We start from the raw sequence: 23,405 nt of genomic DNA, 5'->3' as shown, positions 1-23,405 counted from the left end.
AGTTTTGAAACACACAGACACATATACACACATACGCAAGGACACACACACACACACACACACACACACACACACACACACACACGCACACAGTCACACACAAATTCATTGCTATAGTGAGGCAAAAAGAAAACTGTTTCTTTTTTATTATCTAATTTGGTTTGTGGAGCCAATAGTTATTCAGATTATACGTAAGATAAACATAAGAACAAGACCTAATTGGAAGAAAAAGACGCAAAGACAAAACTTCCCACAATTTCATGACAATACTTCAAGATAATTCAATTAAAACAAAAAACTACCAACTGGACACATGATACATGAGTTTGATTTTGATAGAACGCCAACAGGACTTAATATTTTTGGTATTCAACTCACAGACATCAAAATAGATAACTGATAAGGGCAAAACTTATTAATTGACAAAAGACATATGAAGAAAGATTAACAGTCATGAAGCATTTGCTACCAATCGACCATTGACGTACATTTGAACAAATTTTAACTTTTGAGTACGCGAATTTTGGCGCAGAATTGGCTGAAGTGATCACTACATTTTGCTCCTGATTGACTTCAAAAAGGAAAAAAAAGTGTTAGCAGACCACACAAAAACGCACTACTCGAAAACATCCTAAATTCTTTTGAAATAAAACATAATAGGACAATTCCAGACTAGAAAAATTCACCAAAAGTTTATTATATTGAGTTGAACAAAGTCTTCCTAAAACACAGATTTTGATAGTCAACAAAACATGTGATCCCAAGCATGCGAAAGTAGTCAGAATAATTATGGAAAAATTTAAGAAAACAGAAGGCATCTTTCGTCAAAAACTGCGTTTTCATTTCGATCAAGACTCGTTACGTGTTAAATGGCATGACACTGTTTTTCAGCAGAACACATTGCTTGTAACGTTGCTGATAGCCAGCGAAACACGAAGTAACGGAAATGAAGTTGAATATATAGAAAATATTACTTTTTATCAATAAATAAAGACTCCAAAGAAACAAATGCACCTAACCACATCAAAGATATCATCTTAGTTACAGCTTTTTTTTTTAGCTTTTTTAAGAGAAGCCAACCAACATTGTGTGATGTGTCTACCATGCAACAGAAAAGGTACTTTGTTATGTTAAGTGCGCTAAGACAAAAAAAATCATAAAAACTTTGAAAACAACAGTGTGTGAGTCAAGGGACTCCGCCGAAATCGGAGTTCATTTAGCACGAAAGGATATCATTTTTTTTAGTAGTTAGATGAGACTAACTTTTAGAGTGAAAAAAATACAGCATCGTTTATTTCACTAATGTTAATAGATTAGTTATTTTTGCAATGTTTATTTTGCAACAATTAATAGCGTCGTGGTTAAATATAACAAAAAATCCATACCAAACTCATGCAAAGTAATAATTTATTAAATGCAATGTATATTTATATGACTTGCATTTGGTTTAGATGGAAAGCAAAACAAATTTTAAAAAGAAGGAAAAATTCGAAAATTTGTAATATCTTTAGAATAGCACATAGTGATGGCCACAAAAGCCGATTGCCAATAATTTAAAACTTGCAGTGATTAACTTAGACACAGGAACTGGAAAACATCTATGAGACTTTTTTCAGTATTGAGACTATTGGACAATATAACATAGAGCTGCATAACATTAAATATTAAAATTGCACTATTGAACTTCAAAGTGTATAATAAAAAATATTATCTATCAGATGATCCATTTACATAAAAGATTCTACGAACGCTTAGAACAATTGTTTCAGTTTACAACGTACTTGAAAAAGCGATGAGAAAAATACATAAAGCTGAGATCAAATAACGCACCTAAAAAACAATTGCTCTGAAACCGGAAAGTTTGCTTGAGCACCAGTTTCTCACTTCCCTCAAATAACACTGCTAAAAAGTTAAAACTCAGAAAATATTCGCCTTTTCGTGTTTTACTACTGTAACGTGAGTAGGCTTACTGCTCCAATCTTGGATCTCATTGACTTCAAAATGCCAGAAAAGGTGTAAACATATCGTGGTAAAAACATGGAAGTCCTGACAAGAAGTCCCAAATACAATACAAAGAGAGAAACATCAAAAGTATTTTCCCTAAAAAGCAGCTCAATTAAATTAAAATTAGAAACTCAGCGGACTGAAAAATTCTTTATCAAATTAAAAAATATAGATCAATAAAAAAAAGGAAGTAAAAATAGCCCTCTTTCGGATTTAAAAAGTTTTCCCTGCAGTTTTGTTGGTGTTTTTCCTTTGAATTTTCACGATATGGTCTGAAAACATTTTTTCCGTTTTAAGCAAAAAAGACTCCATTTTCAAGAATTCAATTGAAGTTTGAGTCAGAATAATTGGATCAAACAGTTCAGCAAACCATTTTTCGGTTTTTAATTGTCAGAAGAAAAGCAGTTTTATCAACAATATTAATATATTTTGACAAAATTGATTATAAATTTCTCGAAATTATAGAAACGGAAAGTAGACAAAAAGTGATTAAGAACCCGAATTTTTACAAAATTTTAGGCCTCGGTAACTCCTTGGAGAAAACTAAAATCAAAAAATTTTTTGAAATTTTTTTCTTCACCTGTTCTGCTTTCTAAGGAGATCACTCATGTCTTTCTACGTGAAATATATCGGTCGGCCAAATTTTTCTGAACAAAAGGAAAACCCAGTTGAGACTATAGTCCCCCCCCCCCCCCCACTGATTGCGGTTGGAACGAAAAACTATTTAAATGACAGCCTTTGGAGAATTGGCCATGATGAGTTGATTTTATTCTATAATATCAGCAAACTTTCATCAAAAATGTAGACGTCTGCTTGATAATTTAACTCTTTATTTTATGTGATTATGATATATGCTCCTGGGCCATTCTTGAAATGTGTGTTGTTGTTTCGTTATTAGGCTCAGTCCAACTGTCATTTCGATATATATATATATATATATATATATATATATATATATATATATATTTGATCGCATTTTTCACTGTTTTGCGCGATACATGTTAACAACATGTTAGACAGACACAACTGAAAGATAACATAATTAGCAAATGATTGGATGAAAGTCCCCCAGGTTAGTAATTGCTGATTCAAAAGACTAATTGATGATTAAAGCAATTAATGGTACCTCTGCTGTTGACAAATTATCATAGCATATCAAAGATATCTTAAAGATTTAATAACCAATTTAGCAAAAGTAACTTTTAGGTCACACAAATTTGTTTTCGCGGAAAGCAGTGTCAATACTTTCATTCCAATTTAAGTCCAAACATGCTGTTTAGTAAGTAATATAGAAATCAGCTTGTCATTTTTGATTTTTTTGTAAAAAAAACTGGCATTCAAACACCATTGCAGTTACAGCAGTTACACACTCTTGCATACAATATGAGGGCTGAGAACTCTAAATTTTATCTTTTTGATCGTTACATTTGTAAAATTCAGCGCATTTGACCGATAAAGTATGAAATTTTTTCTCAATTAGGTGCAAAGTATATATATTTTTATAACCTTTAAGACTTGTTTGATCATTCACTCCGCTAATTCATAACTCGAGTTAATATTTATACAAATTTGTCATAAGATTGCTTGTTCACACCTAACTGGGAACATTTTGTCATAATACATTGTTCCTGAGACATTTGTGAAATGTTTCCCTCAAATTTTATGCTTATATGTGTCATAAATTGCTTGGGAAATTTCTCGTTCAATTTGTTGCCAGCCATTGGTTTTCTAGACATCAAAAGTGAAAAAGAGTAAATAATTCCGTCATTTCAAAGAGTTTTCAAAAGTAATCAACAAAGGCTTCTATTATTAACAGATGGTAACTAACCATTGATGTATCGACAATTTATTAACTGCTTAACCTCTCTTATCTGTAAACAATGATATATGAACTTGTAAACACAAGAACTGACCCGAATAACGCTGTTAGCTTTAGTAATGGTACCATAAAATCAGTTGCAAATATCACTATGAACCAATATGTCATGTTTTGAAAGTAATTTAAAATTTGGCTCGAAATTTTATTGTTGATTCCTGGCTGCTAATAATCTAATCTTGCGTGAAATGCGCTGAAACCTGCTGAAATCCGTTGAATTGTTGGGAAAATATTGCTCTAAAACGTGGGATGTGTTCGAGTGGTAATGATTTGAAGTTTTGAGACAAAGTCTTGAATTACAATCCAAAAAATGAAATAACTAATGACCTGACAATTAACATTTTTACAGCAAAATCAAACTAAAACAGTCAACAAAGACCATGAACCATCCTAGATAACGCCAAAGCGAACATAATCAACGAACAGTACGAAATTTTCTTTTATCAAAACTTAGCGTATTGAGAACCAATAAAAAACAGGACATTATAAAAACATTCATTCCACGAACCCTTCAAATGATTATAAAATATAACAGTATTCTGGAATTCAATGGCAACAAAACGCAAAAGAAAAGCAAAATTTAAAAAAATTGGCAAGAACCAGAATACCTTTGAAAGTCAGTGAAGTCAAACTGAGAGGACATGATAACAACATTTGAAAGTCCTTATTCTTTAACAAAATTTGAAGCAAAATAACGGGCCGGAAAACGCCGCATTAGAAGGTCAATAATATTTATTTGAGAGTAAGCGATAAGAAAACAAGAAAAACGACAAAATAAAGCAAGAATAAAAATCAATGTTTATTTTTTGAAAAGAAAAAACAAAAAAATAACTATTGATAAGAAATCAACAGCGATTAATTTGAATCACATATTTCCTGAAGAAAAAGAGTCAGAGAGTCACGCAAAACATCAGTCGAGGTTTGAAACAATTATTATTTCGATTAAAATCTTCCTCATTAGCAACCAATGAAACAAATTTTTAATCAGATTTTGTCATACGACCATAATAAGTAAAAAGAATACCAGCAAAAATATCACTAGAGTTTATTTAAAAAAGTTTGCGAATAAGTCCTAGACAGCAATTGCTGCGAACTGAAACGATTAAATCCATCGAGTAAAGCAAATATGCTTAATTGCAAAGCACATATAACATATTCAAAAAAATCAAAAGAAGAATCACTGAAAACAGAAACAAATTTGGCCAACGTGAAAAACAATTTGCTTTCAAAAACGAAAATTTGTTAAAAATTCAAATTCTCAGTCCAATTCAAAGGTAACTTTAAAAAATTACCCTTCAATGCTGCTTGCTTTTTGATCTATTTATTACTTCAGCGTGATTACAGTAGGCTCTCTATTTTGACAAAGGAAAATTTGAAAAAAAAATTTAACGGGTCATAAGAAAAAGAGCGCCCCGATACAATCCAAATACTTTGGACTGCAAAACAAAACAAAAGAGCCGACTAAAATTATTCATTTAACATTCTTTGTAAAAAGATGGAAAACAAAAAAAAACTTGTTTAGAAATTTCAGCTAACAATGCTTGCGTAACAAAGCGCTCAAATGACTTGGAACAAACAGCTGAAAACAGCTGACTTTTCAAAAACCTTATTTTTTCAGGCTTATGATTTCTTTCCTACAAATAACGAGCGAACTTAGATATGTTTTGTTACCCCTTGCTCAAATTTTGTTTGTAGATACCCAATTTTTCAATAGCTAATGTACCTTTTTCTTATATTATGACACATGGCCTGATAACAGGCTAGACTAAAGCCATTACAATAAAAAGATACCAGTAAAAAGGTGATATGTGTCAATAATAGACGTTAGTATTCCATCCAAAAGGGACGACGGGTTGGGACAGTTCCGCGAGCTTTATCAGACTTGAAAGTCACTCAGTGATCGGTCGTTTCTTGCTTTTCACCTAAATTGTTTTTTGCTAATCTGAACTCTAGCTCAGCTAAATTTTCTCATTCTGAATACTATGCGCAGACTATTATTTCAAACCTTGATTCCAGACAATAGTTTCATCCTTCAATTACAACAAATTTAATAAAAACCAGTATTCAATTGTATAAATCTTGGTTTTCCAAAATGGAAATATTGGTTTTCAAATTCACAATATATTTTGTCAATTTGAGAATTGAAAAAGATTTTCATCTGCGAAGAAACATTTTCTGAACATTGTGAACAAATTGAAGCAAGAATTAAACTACTTAAGCAATTTTTCTAACCATCATTGTCGTTTTTGCAACTTCAGGGAATGAAAGCAAAAGTAAGAACAAAACAGCCCTGGTGGCTTATAAAGCATTGAGCGGCACTAAAAGTCATTAAACTTTGTTTGTTCACACAAAAACGTTAGAAAAACATTTAACCTTAGATTCTTCTAAATTAATTCACGCGCTCTGGGGTAAAGGGGACAAAACCCCAAATCATTGATCATGAGAGTATTCAGATATCAAAAGGTGAATCTAAATGACACTTACCTTCTAAAACTATTAATAGTTAACACTTCCATTACGAGGGGAATGTTATCGCTTATAGACTGACAATTTCTTTATAACTACAATGTTTGCTTGCCTGACGCGAGTTTTCTAAATTGGGGTCGGTAGTTCATTTGAAAAGTTTTGCATTAAATGTCAAGGAAAGTTTCTCAAATATTTTTAACTAGCTCAAAATTAAGGAAACCTGCTGAATGCCCGAGTCGGAAAAGAATTTTATCTGGCCAAGTTTTCCAAAATTCAGGCAGAATCGTGTAAGAAAATGCATCGCCTTGCAAGAGTTTCTTGCAAAATCTTGCAAGATCAAATTTTGCAAAAACTTTGCAAGATATACTTTTTCTTGCAAAATCTTACAAGATGAACCTTTTTGATAATAACCGGTCAAGATAGCCTCCCTCTCTCTCTCTCTCTCTCTCTCTCTCTCTCTCTCTCTCTCTCTCTCTCTCTCTTTCTTTCTTTCTTTCTTTCTTTCTTTCTTTCTTTCTTTCTTTCTTTCTCTCTTTCTTTCTTTCTCTCGCTCTGGCTCGCTTCATTTTCTTTTCTACTTTTATTGTTTTGAGGGCTGTTTTCTGTTAGGTATATTCAAACATCCTTTGATGTTTTCAATTTTTTAACACAGAAGCTGTTGATTCAATGCTGCAGTTTTTGAGCTTTTGCTAGTTGTCTTGCAATGTTAAATTAAATTTAATTTTTTTTTAAAATTTTTTGCATTGTCTTGTTTTGATGTTCTCTATAAGAATTATGTATCAGTAATGTAAATGTTAACACCAAATCATGCTGTAAATTTGTTTTTATGTTTTTTGGTTTTTTGTCATTTTTGTTTCCCTATTTGACTCTAAGAGAGGAGGAAACATTTTATTTTCAATAGCGCAATTGTATAGTTTTTGTTGGCGGACTTTGTTGTTTTTGCTTTTAGTAATAAAAGAAAACATGTTTGAAGAATGCAAATTTTTCCATTTCCTTCAAATAGTGCTCTGTTATTAGTTTCCGGAATAGCTCCTAAGATTTATTTTAATCAACACCTGTTGCGATAATAGTAGTTAAATAAACTGCCAGTGTAATCAATTTTAAAGCCCGATCGACACTGGAGTACGAGCTTATCACACTCTTTTATCGCCACTGTTACTAAGTAAACAGTGGCGATAAAAGAGTGCTGATAAACTTGTAGTCTAATGATGGAAACAGTTTGATAAACTTCTCGTCTAAAACAGTTGTGTGGTGTGTGTTGTGTGTGCGGTGTGCGTGCAGTGTGTGTCGTGCGTGTGTGTGGTGTGCGTGCGGTGTGTGTGTGGTGTGTGTGTGTGTGGTGTGTTTGTGTGGTGTGTGTGGAATCTGTGGTGTGTGTGATGTCTCTGTTGTGTGTGTGGTGTGTATGTGGTGGTTTGTGTGTGGTGTATATGTGTGTATGGTGTGTATGCATGTGCGTGTGTGTGTGTGTGTGAGTGTGTGTGTGTGTGTGGGTGTGTGTGTTTGTGTGCGTGTGTGTGTGTGTGTGTGCATCTGTACGTGTGTGCGTTTGTGTGCATGCGTGTGTGTTTATGTGTGTTTGTGTTTGGTATATGTGTGTGTGATGTGTTGTGTGTTTGTGGTCCGTGGTGTGTTTGTGTGTGCGGGCGTGTGTGTGTGTTTGTGCGTGTAGTGTGTGTGTGTGTGCGTGTGCGTGCGTGTGTGTGTGCGTGTGTGTGTGTGTGTGTGTTTGCGTGTGTGTGTCTGTGTGTGTGCGTGCGTGCGTGTGTATGTGTGCGTGTGTGTCTGCGCGTGCGTGTGTGTGTGTGCGTGTGTGTGTATGTATGTGTGCGTGTGTGCGTGCCCGTGCTTGTGTGTGTGTATGTGTGTGTATTTGTCTTTGCGTGTGTGTGTGTGGGGTGTCTGTGTGTGTATGCGTGTGTGGGGTGGCACATGGGGAGAAAGCGAAGAACGGATTCGAAGAAAAATCAATCACCTTTGAAAATGTAATTGACGACGAAAAATAAAAATGGAAAGCAAATAAAATTGTGTTCAATTTTGAAATGATCGCAACACGTGTTGATTAAAAAAATAACCAAACGGTTTTTATCGCCTTCGTAGTTATTATAACACCTCGGCTTCGCCTTGGAGTTTGAGAACTTCTCGGTGGCGATAACAACCGTGTGGTAATATTCATTGTTCTCCCTTCTTAGTCTGGGATTTTTATTTTCAAAATTCTCTCTTTTTATCTTTCGCTCTCTCTCACACTCCTCTCTCTCTCTCTCTCTCTCTCTCTCTCTCTCTCTCTTTCTCTCTATGTCTCTCTCTTTCTTTCATTCCTCTATTCTTTCTTTCCTTCTTTCTTTCTTTCTTTCTTTCTTTCTTTTTCTTTCTTTCTTTCTTTCTTTCTTTCTTTCTTTCTCTTTCTTTCTTTCTTTCTTTCTTTCTTTCTTTCTTTCTTTCTTCCTTTCTTTCTTTCTTTCTTTCTTTCTTTCTTTCTTTCTTTCTTTCTTTCTTTCTTTCCTTCTTTTTTTTTATTTTCTTTCTTTGTTTCTCTCTTTCCTTATTTCTTTCCTTTTGTTCTGACCAACTTTAGTGGGGGAAGGAACTATATACTCAAATAGGTTTTTTTTATTCACTAAAAATTGGCCGATCGATATAATCATCGTAGTGAGTTGTGAGTGGTATCATTAGAGAGACCGTCCGGCTTTGAGTAAGGAACAAAAATTTTTTTTGATTTTCGCTTTCTACAGTGAGTCACCGAGGTTTAAGATTTTGTGAAAAGTAGACCATATTCCATTGTTTTGTTCACATTTTCTGTATTTGTTACCAATTTTTCCGTCAAATTGTTTAAAATATGTTAAAGTTGTTAACAGCAGTTTTATTAATTTGATCTTCAAAGAAAGAGAAGGGCTGCACAATTCTTCAGTCTAAGTTTTTTGGCTTGAAAATATGCAAATTTTTAAAAAAAATTCTTCGTCAAAAATGTGACCAAATTTGCCATTTTGGCCAATTTCTAAATTTGCTTGAAGTAGACACTTTAAAACTGCAGCCATAATTATTGTAGGCTCAAAAACAATTAGGTGTATTCCTGTTGGCTTTAAAAGTTTTCTGAAAATAATATTTTGCCAGTTTTCGCAAACAAAAAGTCGATTATTATACAAAAAACTTTATTTACCTGTTTTTGATATACTGAAAAATTTTGTTCAAAAACTGATCTATTTTGCAACAACTTGAAAAATTGTTTGTTTGCAAGTTGCGCAGCACTATCATGACTGAGTTTGATATCAATATGGATGCTTACGGTAAAAAATATTCTAGATTCTAATGGGGTGCGGCATTTTTTAAATATTTCCGCATTTATAGTTTTTTATGTTATTTACTGACAGGATCTTCAAATTAAGATTCATTTACCTTTTATGAAAATAGAGGTGCAACGACTTTATATTATGGTTTCAGATTTAGGCTCATAATTTTTACGGCTGTGATCAATTGTTTTCTATTTTTTAGACTTCTAAAGTTTCGCTTAAGCCTGTTATACTTTGTGTTGTCCAATCTAACATTGGCATTCAGGAGGTATAAGTGAACCTATTAACTTCTTTGAGTTCCTATCTAATGTCACTGACGACTTTGAATATATTTGTAATAGGAAAAAGCCGCTGAATTATCGAATTTCTGCCACTATTTTATCTTATTTTTCCAAATTTTTTAATCTCAGTAAAAACTGGTCAGGTCCAGTGTGTCAAAAACTAGTAATTTTAATTGTTGTATGGTAAACAAATGGTTTCTTGTGTTTTATAATACGAGTTTTCTTTTTTTTAGTTTTTGAGCAGAATTGTACGATTTATAGGTTCAACTTGTCTCATAGTCGATTTACCGCAATATCGTTCCATGAGGGAAATGTTCCATTGAGAGATGGCATAGTTGAAAAATGCACAGCGTTGAAAAAAGCGCAGGTGAATATGTTAATTCTGTCTGTTGGATAGTTTATGCTTTTTGTTTGAGGCACAAATCTCTCTCAAAATTTAGTCCATTTTTTTCTATGTTTGTCTTTCTCTTTGTTGTTGTACTGAAAAAGATAGGTTTCATTTGCTTCTCCAGGTGCTAAAACTGAACCTATATAATGTTTCAATTTATGGCTATTTGTTTTAATGGCTTTTAAATTATCTTTAAAAACAGATTTTTCCAACTGTCTCCTTTTTGCTTTCATTTTTGTCACCAAGTAACCCAATCTCACTATGAAGAAGTCTCAACTACCTTTGCTGATTTGAACATTTTTTTCTCTGTTCAATATATGTTTTGACTGATGGCTTCGACCGATTATCTTCATTAAAAATTTCAGTGATTTCTAAGCCGTTCAATTTTTTAGTTTTTTTCAGTTGTCATTTCTAAGTAGTCTTTTATTAATGATGACCCATTGATGTTCTGATGAGAATCAAGTGCTGATCTTCAGTTTTTGCATATAACAAGTTTTAATTATGATGTCTTGACCACTGTGGTGTCGCGAAATCGTTTGTGTAATTTTAGTTTCTGCCTGTATTTAGTGATATTTTGTAGTCTCGTGACGTAGCCTTATTAACAACAGGGCCAACGGGCTTCCTGAGGTGTTGCAACCTATTTCATTGCTTTTCAATGAAATCTGATGTCTGTTTTGACTTTCAAAAATATTTGCTTCCGAAAACAGATTTGGACTTTTGAACTTCGCCATTTTTTTTAAAATCGTTTTTCGGTCAATTTGTAGATTATTCTCTGTAATCTCGTTTCCAGTGAGTTTTGAAAAAGGGAACGCGTACGCACATTACCGATCCTCCTTGTTTCTTTCTTTCTTCCTTTCTTTCTTTCTTTCTTTCTTTCTTTTATTCTTTCCTTCTTTCTTACTTACTTACATTCTTGCTTTCTTATTCCTTTTTTGTGACACTAAAACGTCCAAATACTCAACATAAAGCCTTAAAATATTGTTACAGTCCAAGGATTTTTAAACTTGTTTGAAGTTTATGGGTCGAGAGGAGTGGCTTTGCACCTTTTTGTCCCGGAGAAAGTTCGCTTGATCTCTTAATTGCCGCAAAGTTTGTTGTTAAATTAAATCTGTTTATTTTGAAGTCTACTGGACTTTAACTCAATTATAGCAAACCCCAATTTGTAGGAATTGATAAATTTGCTATGGCTGTCATAATATTATGATTGAATTACGAGCAACTGTGTCAACATTACCAGGGTTTTGAAAGCAAAGGTGGAAAGAAAGGTGACAGTCTGGCTACGCAGGCTCCGAAATGAGTTCTTTAAAAGTAAAATTTTATGGATTTAGAGTTTAATTTTGGTTTGACGTGATTTCATGAATCGATACACGCGAGGCTGAGGTCCCAAACAGAATCCATTTCCGATCAAATCATCTCAGACTGAGATGACTTCTGATCAGTCTCAACCACTCTCGAATTTTTTTCTGCTCTCGAAGTTTACTCGAATGCACCTCGAGCCAGACTCGAGTGCAGTGGAAAGATTTTTCTAAGCTTCAGTTCATATACTGATTTATGCAAGATCAGTAATTTCTGCTTTAAATAACTTTTGGACGTGAATTATAGATCTAAACAAAACCATCGCACCGAAATTTTTTGTCCTGTCCAGAAGCCCAATTGACGTCATTTCAGTTTCGAAATGAAAAACGGCAACCAGCAACATTAACTACTTCTATTGTGATCAACAGTATAAAAATAAATTAACTCAAAATTGTCCGTCTGGTGAGAAATTGTATTTGTGAAATCTGCCGAAAAATCACTCAATCAATAAACAAAGAAGCAAAGTAATCAATTTAGCGAGTAATCTTGACATCTGCAAAAAGTTTGTAAAATCAATTGAAGAATTATTTTTTAAAGATGGCAGAAGTGTGCAAAGAGGTCCCTTTGTTAGGTTTGCAGAGAGATATTATGGAAAAATTAGTTGAGTTCTAATAACAAACAATACTCGGACAGTTTTTCGTGTATCACTAAAAGTCGTACTGCGTACATGTTCCTCGTAAGCTCAAATAGAGAGCTAGTTATAGTCTCGCTGGCTTTAAGAGCTTCTGGAACTATAAGTTTACCAGTTTTTGCAAAAACAAACTCGATAATTATACAAAAAGCTTTAATTATTACAGATATACTGAAAATTGTTATTTAAAAACAAGATACTTTTATTGTGAGCTAAAATTAATTCTTTTTAGCCGTTTTAAAATTAACTACTGGATTTTTGTTTTCGATGCTACGAGTTTTTTTTGCTTTTGAAGTTTTTTATGCTCATTACTTACAAGGGTTTCAAATCAGTGCTCAAGTATTGACATATATTGCATATAAAAAGGAGGTCCAACCAATTTATTATGCTTTCAGAGTATTTTCTATGTTTTCGATATTACGAGTTTTTTTTTCAAAATATGATTTTAAATTTTCATTGCACATTTCATAGCTTCATTTTGTTTCTTTGTCAAACTGTCATTTTTTTGACGAGTGCAATTGAAAGAATGTAGGGTTCGAAGATAAGTGAAAAAAGAGCAACTAAATTTGCAAATAGTTTTCGTGGAATAGTTTATGTTTTATGGACTGAGAAACAGTAGAGTTTTTTTGCCTGTTATTTTCATTCTTTATGATGTTGCAGTTATAACTGATAGTGATAGATCGCAATGTTTCCCCAAGACGTACAATTGAATCTATTTAACTTTTTCGTTTTTTTTTAACTGTCCTCTTTTTGCTCTCATTTCTGTCATCCTGTAACTCAAACTCGTTTATATGAAGTCTCAAATCATTTTTAATGATTCGAAAATTAATTTTTCTGCTGCTTGTATGTTTTGACTGATTGCATCGAGTATTTATTTAAATAAAAATTTCTCGAGTTTTTGATTCTTCAAGTTTGTTGTCAATTCTGCGTAGACCTTTTATAAGGAAGACCCCTTTTTTTCAATTGAGATGCAACTGATGAATAACAGTGATAAGCAACTATTTTCTGTGGATGAAATCCTATAATTAATCATAGTGCCTTCGAAACTGAGCTGTCGTAAAATTGTTTTTGAAATTTTGCCTTCTGCGTATGTTTATTGCTAAATTGTAGTCTTGCGACTTATTCTCATTATAAACAGGCGTAATTGGTTTCTTGGGGTTTTACAAAGTTATCCATCTCAATCAGTTGAATTTTTATGTCTGTTATGACTTCTGAAAATATTTGTTGTCAAAAACACATTTGTGTTTTCATCTTCGCCATTTCTTGGAATCACTTTAGGTTCGATTTGCAGCGTGGTCTCTGCAAATATAAGTCATAACCTGATTGAAGTGAGCTAATTTTTCAATTATATATCGTTTTTAATTACAACTATTTGTTTCTCGTCTATTTGTTTCTCGTTGTTCCTAGTTACAATGATATTTCATAAAGTAGTTGTGATTTTTTTCATATTTGTATGTTTGTTTCTCGCTACGATATTTCATAGAATAGATGTGATTTTACATATTTGTTTAATTTAGAGGATTTTTGTTGTTTTTTAACATTATAACCTTAATGAAATGGTATCATTGTCTTTGAAAAAATTGCGCTATTGGACATTTTTTTCGAAAAAATTATGATTTCAACGGCTTCACTGTCTTTTTGGGCAAAGTTTGAACTGCTTCGTATGGAGACTTAAATGAACATTTTATTGATTTCAGTTGATATATAATCATTCTAATCACTTTGAAATTAACTGTTTTCAATAATAGAAGCGTATTTTTGATTTTTGTCCCTTTTCTCTTTTTTTGACGACCTGTTACGAAGTTGCATTGAGAACAGGTCCAACATTTTCTCTAATGAAGTATATGATAATTTGTTTTGTTTAAGGTTTATCTAATGCACGTTTGATTTTACTTTTTTTTAAAAAAAGACATCAAGTTTTCGTCGTAGTAAATGTTTTTTATTTGAATTTTATGATAGTCTTTTCTAATTGTTCTATCAGCAAACCACATCAGCCCGCTAAAGTGACATTATTTTATTCCTTTAGTGGTTTCTTGTTTGATATGTATGTATTTGCAAGTTTTCTATCTCTTCCTCATTTGGTAGCCAATTAAGTCAAGAGGGTGGTTGAGCTGGGTTGGAATATTATGTTCAAACGCACATTACCGAGCCTCCTGGTTGAGATTCTTATAGAAAATTATTTGTTGTTATGGTTTTCTAAGTTAAATTGTTAGTGAATTTCGGGTGAGATGCCTAGCCCTTATATGCATACCTTCTATCTCCAGCTAATTACTTTTTGCTATGAACAAATAGTTGAATTCTTAGTATTGTTAACTAGCATTTCAATTCATCTTAACTTACATTTAAAATATAATTTGCAACGTATGAAGAAAGCGTCTGTTTTAAAAAATATTAATTGCGCTTGGTTAATCGCTTGGTTAGTCGCTTGGTTAATTGCGTCTGAAAAAAAACATTTGCCACCACACAAAGTTGCCTTGAGGGGTTATTCGGTTCACGAGATTTATATAAATACCTCAATATTGATGTCAAGTACCACTACAAAACAACCGTGGTAATTTTTGTCGTTTTTGATATTATAGGGGCTTATTTTTTGATAAAAATTGATAGAATCTGAATGCCTATTAATTGCTCGAGTTTCCAAAAAGTAAACTTTCAGAAACAAAATCCCAGAATTTGAACTTTTATTTGAACTTTTAAAAGTTTAGCCATATTTTGTTCACAGAGACCGGGTTAAATTTATCGAAGTTACCCATTTCGAAAATTTTCTATTATTTTTAGACCTTCAACATTTTGCTCGCAGACAATTTTGCGGATCAGCCGGGACTCAAATTTTATTATAACCAGCCAAGCAAACAATTTGTTTTGATTAAAATAAGCTCAAGTCCTGGCCCTCAAAATTTCTCGCCGAATATTTGTTTTGTTTCCTCTCAGACAAATCTGTCAGAAACATTTGCTTGCTTACAGCTAATAACCCCCGTGCACTGATTATAACTAATAATAATATATTAAATTTAAGTATAAGTTATTAAATATATTAAAACTAATTCGATTTTATTGTCAAAATGATTATTTGTATTGAAACATTTCTCACTGATATGAAAATTTAATTAAAAAATGTTGAATAAATTTGAATTTACATTTTAAATTGATTTATCAGATCGTTCTAATTTTCTGTTCAAGTTCATAATGTTGGCTGGGTCCTTTCTGGCTTCGGAACCCTATTTTTGTTATGTCTATTCCAAATAAGCATTCTTTTCAAAATGCAGCTCTCAAATAGCTTCTGGAAACAATCTGACATTCATAAGAGAACCCTAAACGGGCTAATCAGGTGTATGAACACGCTGCAGGGTCAATATTGCCAGACTGTAAAACCCAGTTCATAACCAGATCTAGCATTAACTACCCAATTAGGCGAAAAAATTGCTTCAACTCCATTAACTTCTTCCGGGTTACAATGATAGAAAGTTGAAAATACGACCAAATTCAAATTGAGCATAATGTGAGCGTGACACTGCTTTAAAGAACAAATTTTAATTACGGTTCAAACTAGACTTCGCTAGGGACATGAAGCCTTGACAAACAAGATCGAACAAAGATTGTGTTATCCGAACGAACAAAGTCATATCCAAGATTGAGGGTTCAAGACCAGTAGGTTTAATGGTGTGGCTGTCTGGAAAAAATTAGGAAATATTTGCCCGAATCGAGTACGGCTCCATTTCACGGCTGAAGAGCCTACTTAGACGCCTTCTTGCACTTTTTTCACTATAAAACATTAACCGAAAAGATCACGTTCGAATTTTTTTTTCCATTAGCATCTGTTCATAAGCATCTAAACTTGAAATCGGGAACTGTTCCGGCTTCAAGTTAGTTGAAAAATAGTGGGTCGAACGATGATCATTATTATTTCACAAAATTGCAAAATTTTTGAAGAAAGGAGTCGATACATTTTGCATTTTGTGCCAAGCTTTGACCCAATCAATTATACTACAATGATTATGAGCGGTGACGAGAAAAATTGGAGAAACCCTTTGAAATATGTACAGAAAAGTTTGCATTGATCAGTTAAAATAACTAAATAACAATAAAGTATTAAGCAATTGTAAAGCATAAAAGACAACTTTTGTAACTTTTTTTTCGAGTTATATGTTTCTAATATATTGTAAGCAACTTCACAAATATGTATGTATTGAAGACAAAGAAGCATGAAAATAACTATTTGAAAAAAATGAAAGGCAACTTTTTTATCAATTGTCAACTGTTTTGAGTAATGTAAACAAAAATTTTGAAACTCTAAAAGCAAAGCAAAAGCTAACTCAAAACAAGATGAAGAGTATAGACAGCATTGTTAATCTTTTGTCAACAAAGAAGCAGACCATTGGTGGGAATATTCAAAATTTGAGGTTTGAGATAAAAAAAGGAACATATAAATTCAAAATTAACAAAAAATATAGTTTGTAAAATAATGGCTTCACGATTATATGTCATTTCTGGCTATATGTCTTGCTTTTGAGTTATCATAAACAAAATTTCATCACAAATAGTATAGGGGGGAGGTTTATACGCCAGAATTCTTTGAGTCTTGGTTTTTAGGATTCACAGCAGATACTTTCTAAGTTAGGTTGAAAGAATACTTTGGGATTGAGTAAAATGGAAAAATTGTTTCTTTTCTTGGAAAATTTTGATCTTACTACAATAAATCTGAAACACTTGCCTAAAATTCATGTATATTACATGAAAGTATAATTAAAAGGCCGAGTGAGAGACAGATGACAGAAAGAGGGAGAGAAAAATAGAGATAGAGAGAGAGGGAGAGAGAGAGAGAGAGAGAGAGAGAGAGAGAAAGAGAGAGAGAGAGAGAGAGAGAGAGAGAGAGAGAGAGAGAGAAAGCGACCGAGGTAATTGTCTTTTCAACAAACACAGAATGATTGTGATACGACATTTAAGTTCTCATTATTTGTTCAAGCAGCCAGTATAAACGGTCTGCTTTGATTTTTTAGACATGGCCTTATCTATAGCAGATAAAGGTGGCACTCAAAAAAATGCGAAGAATTTAAGAAATTAAGATTTAATAGAAAGGCTTTTTCTTTCCAATTTGACTTGAAATATATATGATGTTTTCCTATATCGTATCAAATTGAGTACTACAAAAGTTTAGTTAAAACAACTATGCATAAAACGAAATAAAAACTTTCGTTCAAAGTTAAAATGTTTTTTGGAAAGTAATTTCAGAAAAGCTAAAAAAATAAATGATTAACTGACTAGACAATTGAAGATGGTTGGGTTATTTTGGTATCAAACTCTCAAGCAACAGTATTCAGAGGAAATTATACTTCCAAGGCTGATTAATATCACCAGTCAGTAAAATTGGTGTGTCTTTAGTCCTAATTATCTTCCGAGGTTATCACTGTAAAAATAACGTTCAAATATTTTTTTTAACGCTCGGTGGTTGTTCAATTAACGGAATCACAATTTTGCCCCAACGACGTCGGCAAAAATACCATTCGAGAATAACTGCGTTTCTTGCACCCCTCCCTGTGAGGGTAATGGTGTGAGAGCAGCAATAATTACCGGTATAGTTCTTAATTTTGAGCATAAATCCTAATTAATTATAAACTGAGGTCAAGGTTCTGTTAGATGGTTGAGGGAGAACAGCCTCATATTAATTAAGAGTAAGATAAGCTTAGTAAAATTTGGCAAGACGCTCTACTGGTTCAAAGAACACTCGGCTAGAGAGTGAAACTTTGCAGAATTATTTTTCAACAAAATTCATAGATCAAGCAAACTTGAATAGGAAATTTTGATTGACCGCAGAACTCTGTAACGTGTCATGATTTTCGTTTTTTTCGCTATATGCCAATACCAACTAAAAACACACTTCCAAAGGGACCCTTTAAGCCTGGGCGTGATCATCTTACCCAAAACAGAGCCATTATCATAGTCTAAATTACATTCATAATCCTTTAAAAATCTTTTATAGTGCAATTTGTGCTTTAATTGTACATACGAGTTTCTGAACAGTACTAAACAGTACTAAATTTTTGAAAGTTCAGGTTGATCGGAGCATTTCTAAGAAAAACTCGGTGCATATTTTAGAAAGCTTGACCAGTTTAAGTTCATTTCTTAAATATGCGCTGAAAAGTTAAGTATGACGCATCATCGATCGAGGATATTATCTTCTGTTTTGTTTGGCCAAGTTATAGTCCATTTCAGCGTCAGCTGGCCGAATAAGGGGGGGGGGGGAGCAGATACACTGAATTTTGGTTTAGCTTTACATAACAGCATTACATTTTTTTATTTTGTAAACTGTACAGACCCCTTCAAAAGCTATTCAGACGGATTACAAATGCTTGAATGAATTGTAATAATATTTTTCGACGTCCCACAAACTTCCGAGCTCTAGGCGTCAGTTAAGTTTCCCATCCGCCCACGCTAGGCGGAATTAAATGTTTTGGAACAAATATTGTCTATTTTAGTTCTGATTGCTTAGAATGCGCATGTAAATTATTCAGACCTTGTTTTAATAATTATTGTTAGTATCAGTTACGATTGTTTAGATCTGAAATTTATCCGATCAAATCAATTTTCGCCAGACTGGCCCTATGCTTTGCCAGACCATGTAATTGTAGTCGCGCCTCTTACCCTCCCAGTGCCAGAGAATATCTGTCTCAATAAAAGCAATTTAACTGGAATTTTGTAATTTTGACAATAAGAACAAACAACGTAATTTTGATGGTTGTGTGGTTGAAATATAAACAGGTAAACATTATGTATAACAAAAAATTTTATAACTTATTGCATTAATTTGATCATACGTTACAATTGAACTGAATCACTAGTATGACAAGCATTTGCTGAAAAAGTTTCGGTTTCAAAACAAACAAAGTTCAAGTAATTTTAGAATTTAAAATCTTGCAAGAATCTTGCAAAAAATCTTGCAAGATAATGCATAGTTCTTCCATTTTTTTGCAAGGTTCTTGCAATAATTGACTTCTTGCAAGAGTCTTGCAAGGTTTTGCATTCTTCTTGCAAGAATCTTGCAAGATTTTGAATTCGATTTTTTTACATGCAGGGTGGAGTGTTCCTGTTGAGCTAAAAGGATTAATTAAGAAACTTGAAATAGCTAATATAAAGTCGGAATACTGTCTCAAATTATGTTAGAAACAACTTTTCGAGACATTTCCAGTATGTTATTGTTAATTTACCCCCTCGTTTTTTCCCTCGCTGTGGACTGGTAGTGGTGGAGTTACGTAAAATAGCTATATGAGATTTGAACAAAGCACTAGGTCATACCTCGGCTACAAGCTCTCTCCGAAACAAAGCGAAATAAAACAACATAGGTTAAAACACATAAATTAATTGTCGGAAAGATCTCTGAATCAAGTTGAAAAACCAATTTTTTGAGAATTTTCAATTTGTTCTGGTGGTTTTTCCCTCGTCCTTTCCCATTCGGGCTGGGGACCGGCCAGGGAGGAGTTAAAAAAAAACAAAAGATCCAATTGAATAAAAAAGACATTAAATTAAAAGTTGCAAAAAAAGCGAACAAGAAAAACTAAGAGATGAATTTTTTTCAAGACAACCTAGGCCAACAATTGTTCTTGCATTAGAATGCATATATGTAAAAGAACTTCCATGTTGATTTTTGTTAGGTTTGGATCCAATTTAAATCAAAAACGATGTATTAAATTAAAATTCGCACAAAAGCTAACAAGAACAACTAAGAGACAAACTTTTTTCAGGACAACCTAGACCAACGAATGTTTTTGCATTAAAGCCCACATAAATAAAGGAACTTCTGCGTTGATTTTGTAAAGTTTGAACCCGATTGATGAAAAACGACAATTTAAAATAAAATTCGCATATAAGCGAACAAAAAAAACTAACACACGACTTTTTTCTATGGAAATTAGATCAACGATTGTTTTTGCATTAGAACCCATATATGTAAAAGAACTTCAACGTTGAATTTTGATAGGCTTGAGCGACTAGTCCGCAGAGCTAAAAATTTTACAGATGCTGGTTAAAATTGCAAACGTGTCAGAATATAGATTTACAACAGGCAATCAAAGATGCGTACTATATAGCTCTTGTTCCTGATGGATCATCGATAAATATTTCACCCACCATATTTTCCATATTTCAAGATACGTTGTACAAATATGTTTACAAATCGCACCAAGACAAAAAGAAAAAATGAATATGTAATACATGTGCCTGCTAATCTGTCATTGGGTTATGATAATCTGATGACAAGTCAATGGTAGTGACCGACGGGGTAAATGCACAGATTTTTTTTTCAAAACATTAGTCTTTGTTGAATGACGACTAAGTGCATAATTTTACGATGCTGCCAATTTTTAAGCTAATCAGATTAGCTTAAAATTCTATATTTTCTTTCACGTCTGCTATTTGACACAAAACCGATTTTACCAGACCCAAATTACAATTCAATGGTCTTTCAATTAGCGGACTGAGACCACGGAATGACAATTTCAATTCTCCGTCTACTCTGCCATTTGATAAAAACTGATCTAAGCTAAGTGATGGTGACAAGCCATCAAGACTTTAATTGGCTTGCATAGATTTGATGTGAGGGTTCAAGATTTGTTTTAAAGTTTTCATTTTTATTCGTATATGATATGGAACAGAAGAAAACTTTTGTATCCAGTTTTAATTAACTGTTCTAAAATAACTTATATTTTAGTTATACGCTCTTAAAAGTATTTATTAATCTTTTTTTTCTCATTCCGTTACTTTCTTAATCTACAGATTTTGTTACTAAATTGAGTCCGATTGTTATTTTCCAAAACTCTCAATTGTTTTCAAAAATTGTTCCTTTCCTCGTCGTATTGATTATAGTATGGAATCTGGGTTCTCAGTTTCTGAGACCTTCAGGTTATTTTTGCTCTGATTAATTACACAACACACAAGACAGGCAAAATTTAAATCCATTTCAATTCTATTTATGTTTCTTAACTACTTACGTCTACATTTATTTCGCTAATATTTGGTCTTTGTTTTAAGTTACTTTATTATGCCTCATTGAATCCAATTTTATTATCGGTTATCTTGATTGACCAGCAAAGATTATTTAGTTCAGAGGAAGAAGTATTGTCGCAAAAGATTCTATGAACCCGGATGGAAATTCCCTCGGGTCTAAATTTTTGCGTCGGGATAAATAAGTTTCTATTGCAATTTGTACCGTTAAAGCGGAACTTCCACTTTTAATGCCATCCTTAATCTGTAAATTTGCACCGTTTTTCAACTGTTTCCTTTCTTCAAAACAGTTTTTCCCATTCTTTCCAGTCTTGATTGTCTTTAAGGGGGAAAATTGGTTTTCAACATACTTATAAATTTCATTAATTTTAATTGGACTTCTGCTTTTAGTGAGGGCCAGATCTAAAATTTGCAAGATTCTTGCAAGAATTTTGGAAGATATCAACCCTGATAAAATATATAAATCAGGGTGGGTTATTCTAATTGCTCAAAAAAGTATTTTCAGTTCATCTATTACTAGGGTAAACCCCGGGGTGTGTTTGTTTTAGGACCAGAGGTTGAAGGCTCTTTACTTTGAGGTGTGGAAATGGACAGACGAGTTCCTTCAATGGGATCCAGATGATTACGCAGGAATCAACAGCATCAGTCTCAGTCGTGAACAGGTAACACCCCCGCCCCCTTAACCCCCCCCCCCCCCCAAATTATGATTCTGTGAGCTTTGTTATTAATTCCAAGGTTGAGGTCCCAGACGGAAGTGACCTCTGATCAGAACCGAATCGACCTTTTGACATTTTCATTCAATAATCTGAACTAGCACTCTGTATTACAGGCATGTTTTCTCATAATTAGACGGATAATTTAATCACGTGTTCGGTTGTGATAGTTTCGGATAAAGCCCCATGACCCGCGGGGCATGGTTAAAAAATGCACAAGCTAAATACTATGCTAAATAATCATTCTGGTAGTTTCAAAATTAAGATGTTGGGTATATTTTGCGTAAAAACACTGGGAGGGGGGTTCAAAACAGATTGGATCCGATTAATTTTAGGTGTGGCTGCCGGATATTGTGGTATACAATGAGTTGGGAGATAATTACAACTACTTCATGAAGGAGAATTTGATTCCAGTCAACATAAAGAGCACGTGAGCAATTGTTCAATTAATTATATTCAGGTCTGTTTCCTTCGCCACGTGAACAAATCAGTTCCCCGCCAATTACAGCACCCCAAGCTTAACAAATCACCCTATAACAAATCCCCCCCCCCCACCACAACCACCACCACCACCACCACCACCACCACCACCACCACCACCACCACGACCACCACGACCACCACCACCACCACCACCACCACCACCACCACCACCACGACAAGAACCACGACCCCCAAGACCACCACCACCACCACCACCACCACCACCACCACCACCACCACCACCACCACCACCACCACCACCACCACCACCACCACCACCACCACCACCACCACCACCACCACCACCACCACCACCACCACCACCACCACCACCACCACGACCACCACCACGACCACCACCACCACCACCACGACCACCACCACCACGACCACCACCACCACGACCACCACCACCACGACGACCACCACCACCACCACGACGACGACGACCACCACCACCACCACCACCACCACCACCACCACCACCACCACGACCACCACGACCACCACCACCACCACCACCACCACGACCACCACCGCCACCACGACGACCACCACCACCACCACGACCACAACGACCACCACCGCCACCACCACCACCACGACCACGACGACGACGACCACCACCACCACCACCACCACGACCACCACCACCACCACCACCACCACCACCACGACCACCACCGCCACCACGACGACCACCACCACCACAACGACCACAACGACCACCACCGCCACCACCACCAACACGACCACCACCACCACCATCAACACGACCACCACCACCACCACCACCACCACCACCACCACCACCACCACCACCACGACCACCACCACCACAACCACCACCACCAACACCACCACCACCACCACCACGACCACCACCACCACCACCACCACCACGGCCACCACCACGACCACCAACA

General features: G+C 34.4%; 1 protein-coding gene across 1 annotated transcript in view; it reads left to right on the top strand.

Moving 5' to 3' along the window:
* Nucleotides 1-23,405, top strand: part of LOC142341379 (neuronal acetylcholine receptor subunit alpha-3-like) — a 134,645-nt gene that overhangs the window by 13,292 nt on the left and 97,948 nt on the right. The window contains exons 2-3 of the mRNA XM_075392307.1: nt 21,832-21,945; nt 22,332-22,426. Coding sequence (XP_075248422.1) covers nt 21,832-21,945; nt 22,332-22,426 — 209 coding nt within the window. The remainder of the gene's footprint in view (nt 1-21,831; nt 21,946-22,331; nt 22,427-23,405) is intronic.

Source organism: Convolutriloba macropyga, chromosome 6 (assembly GCF_964194025.1).
Source record: "Convolutriloba macropyga chromosome 6, txConMacr16.3, whole genome shotgun sequence".
Lineage (NCBI taxonomy): Eukaryota > Metazoa > Xenacoelomorpha > Acoela > Convolutidae > Convolutriloba > Convolutriloba macropyga.
The sequence above is the reverse complement of the archived record's forward strand: the minus strand, read 5'-3'. Positions and strand labels throughout refer to the sequence as shown.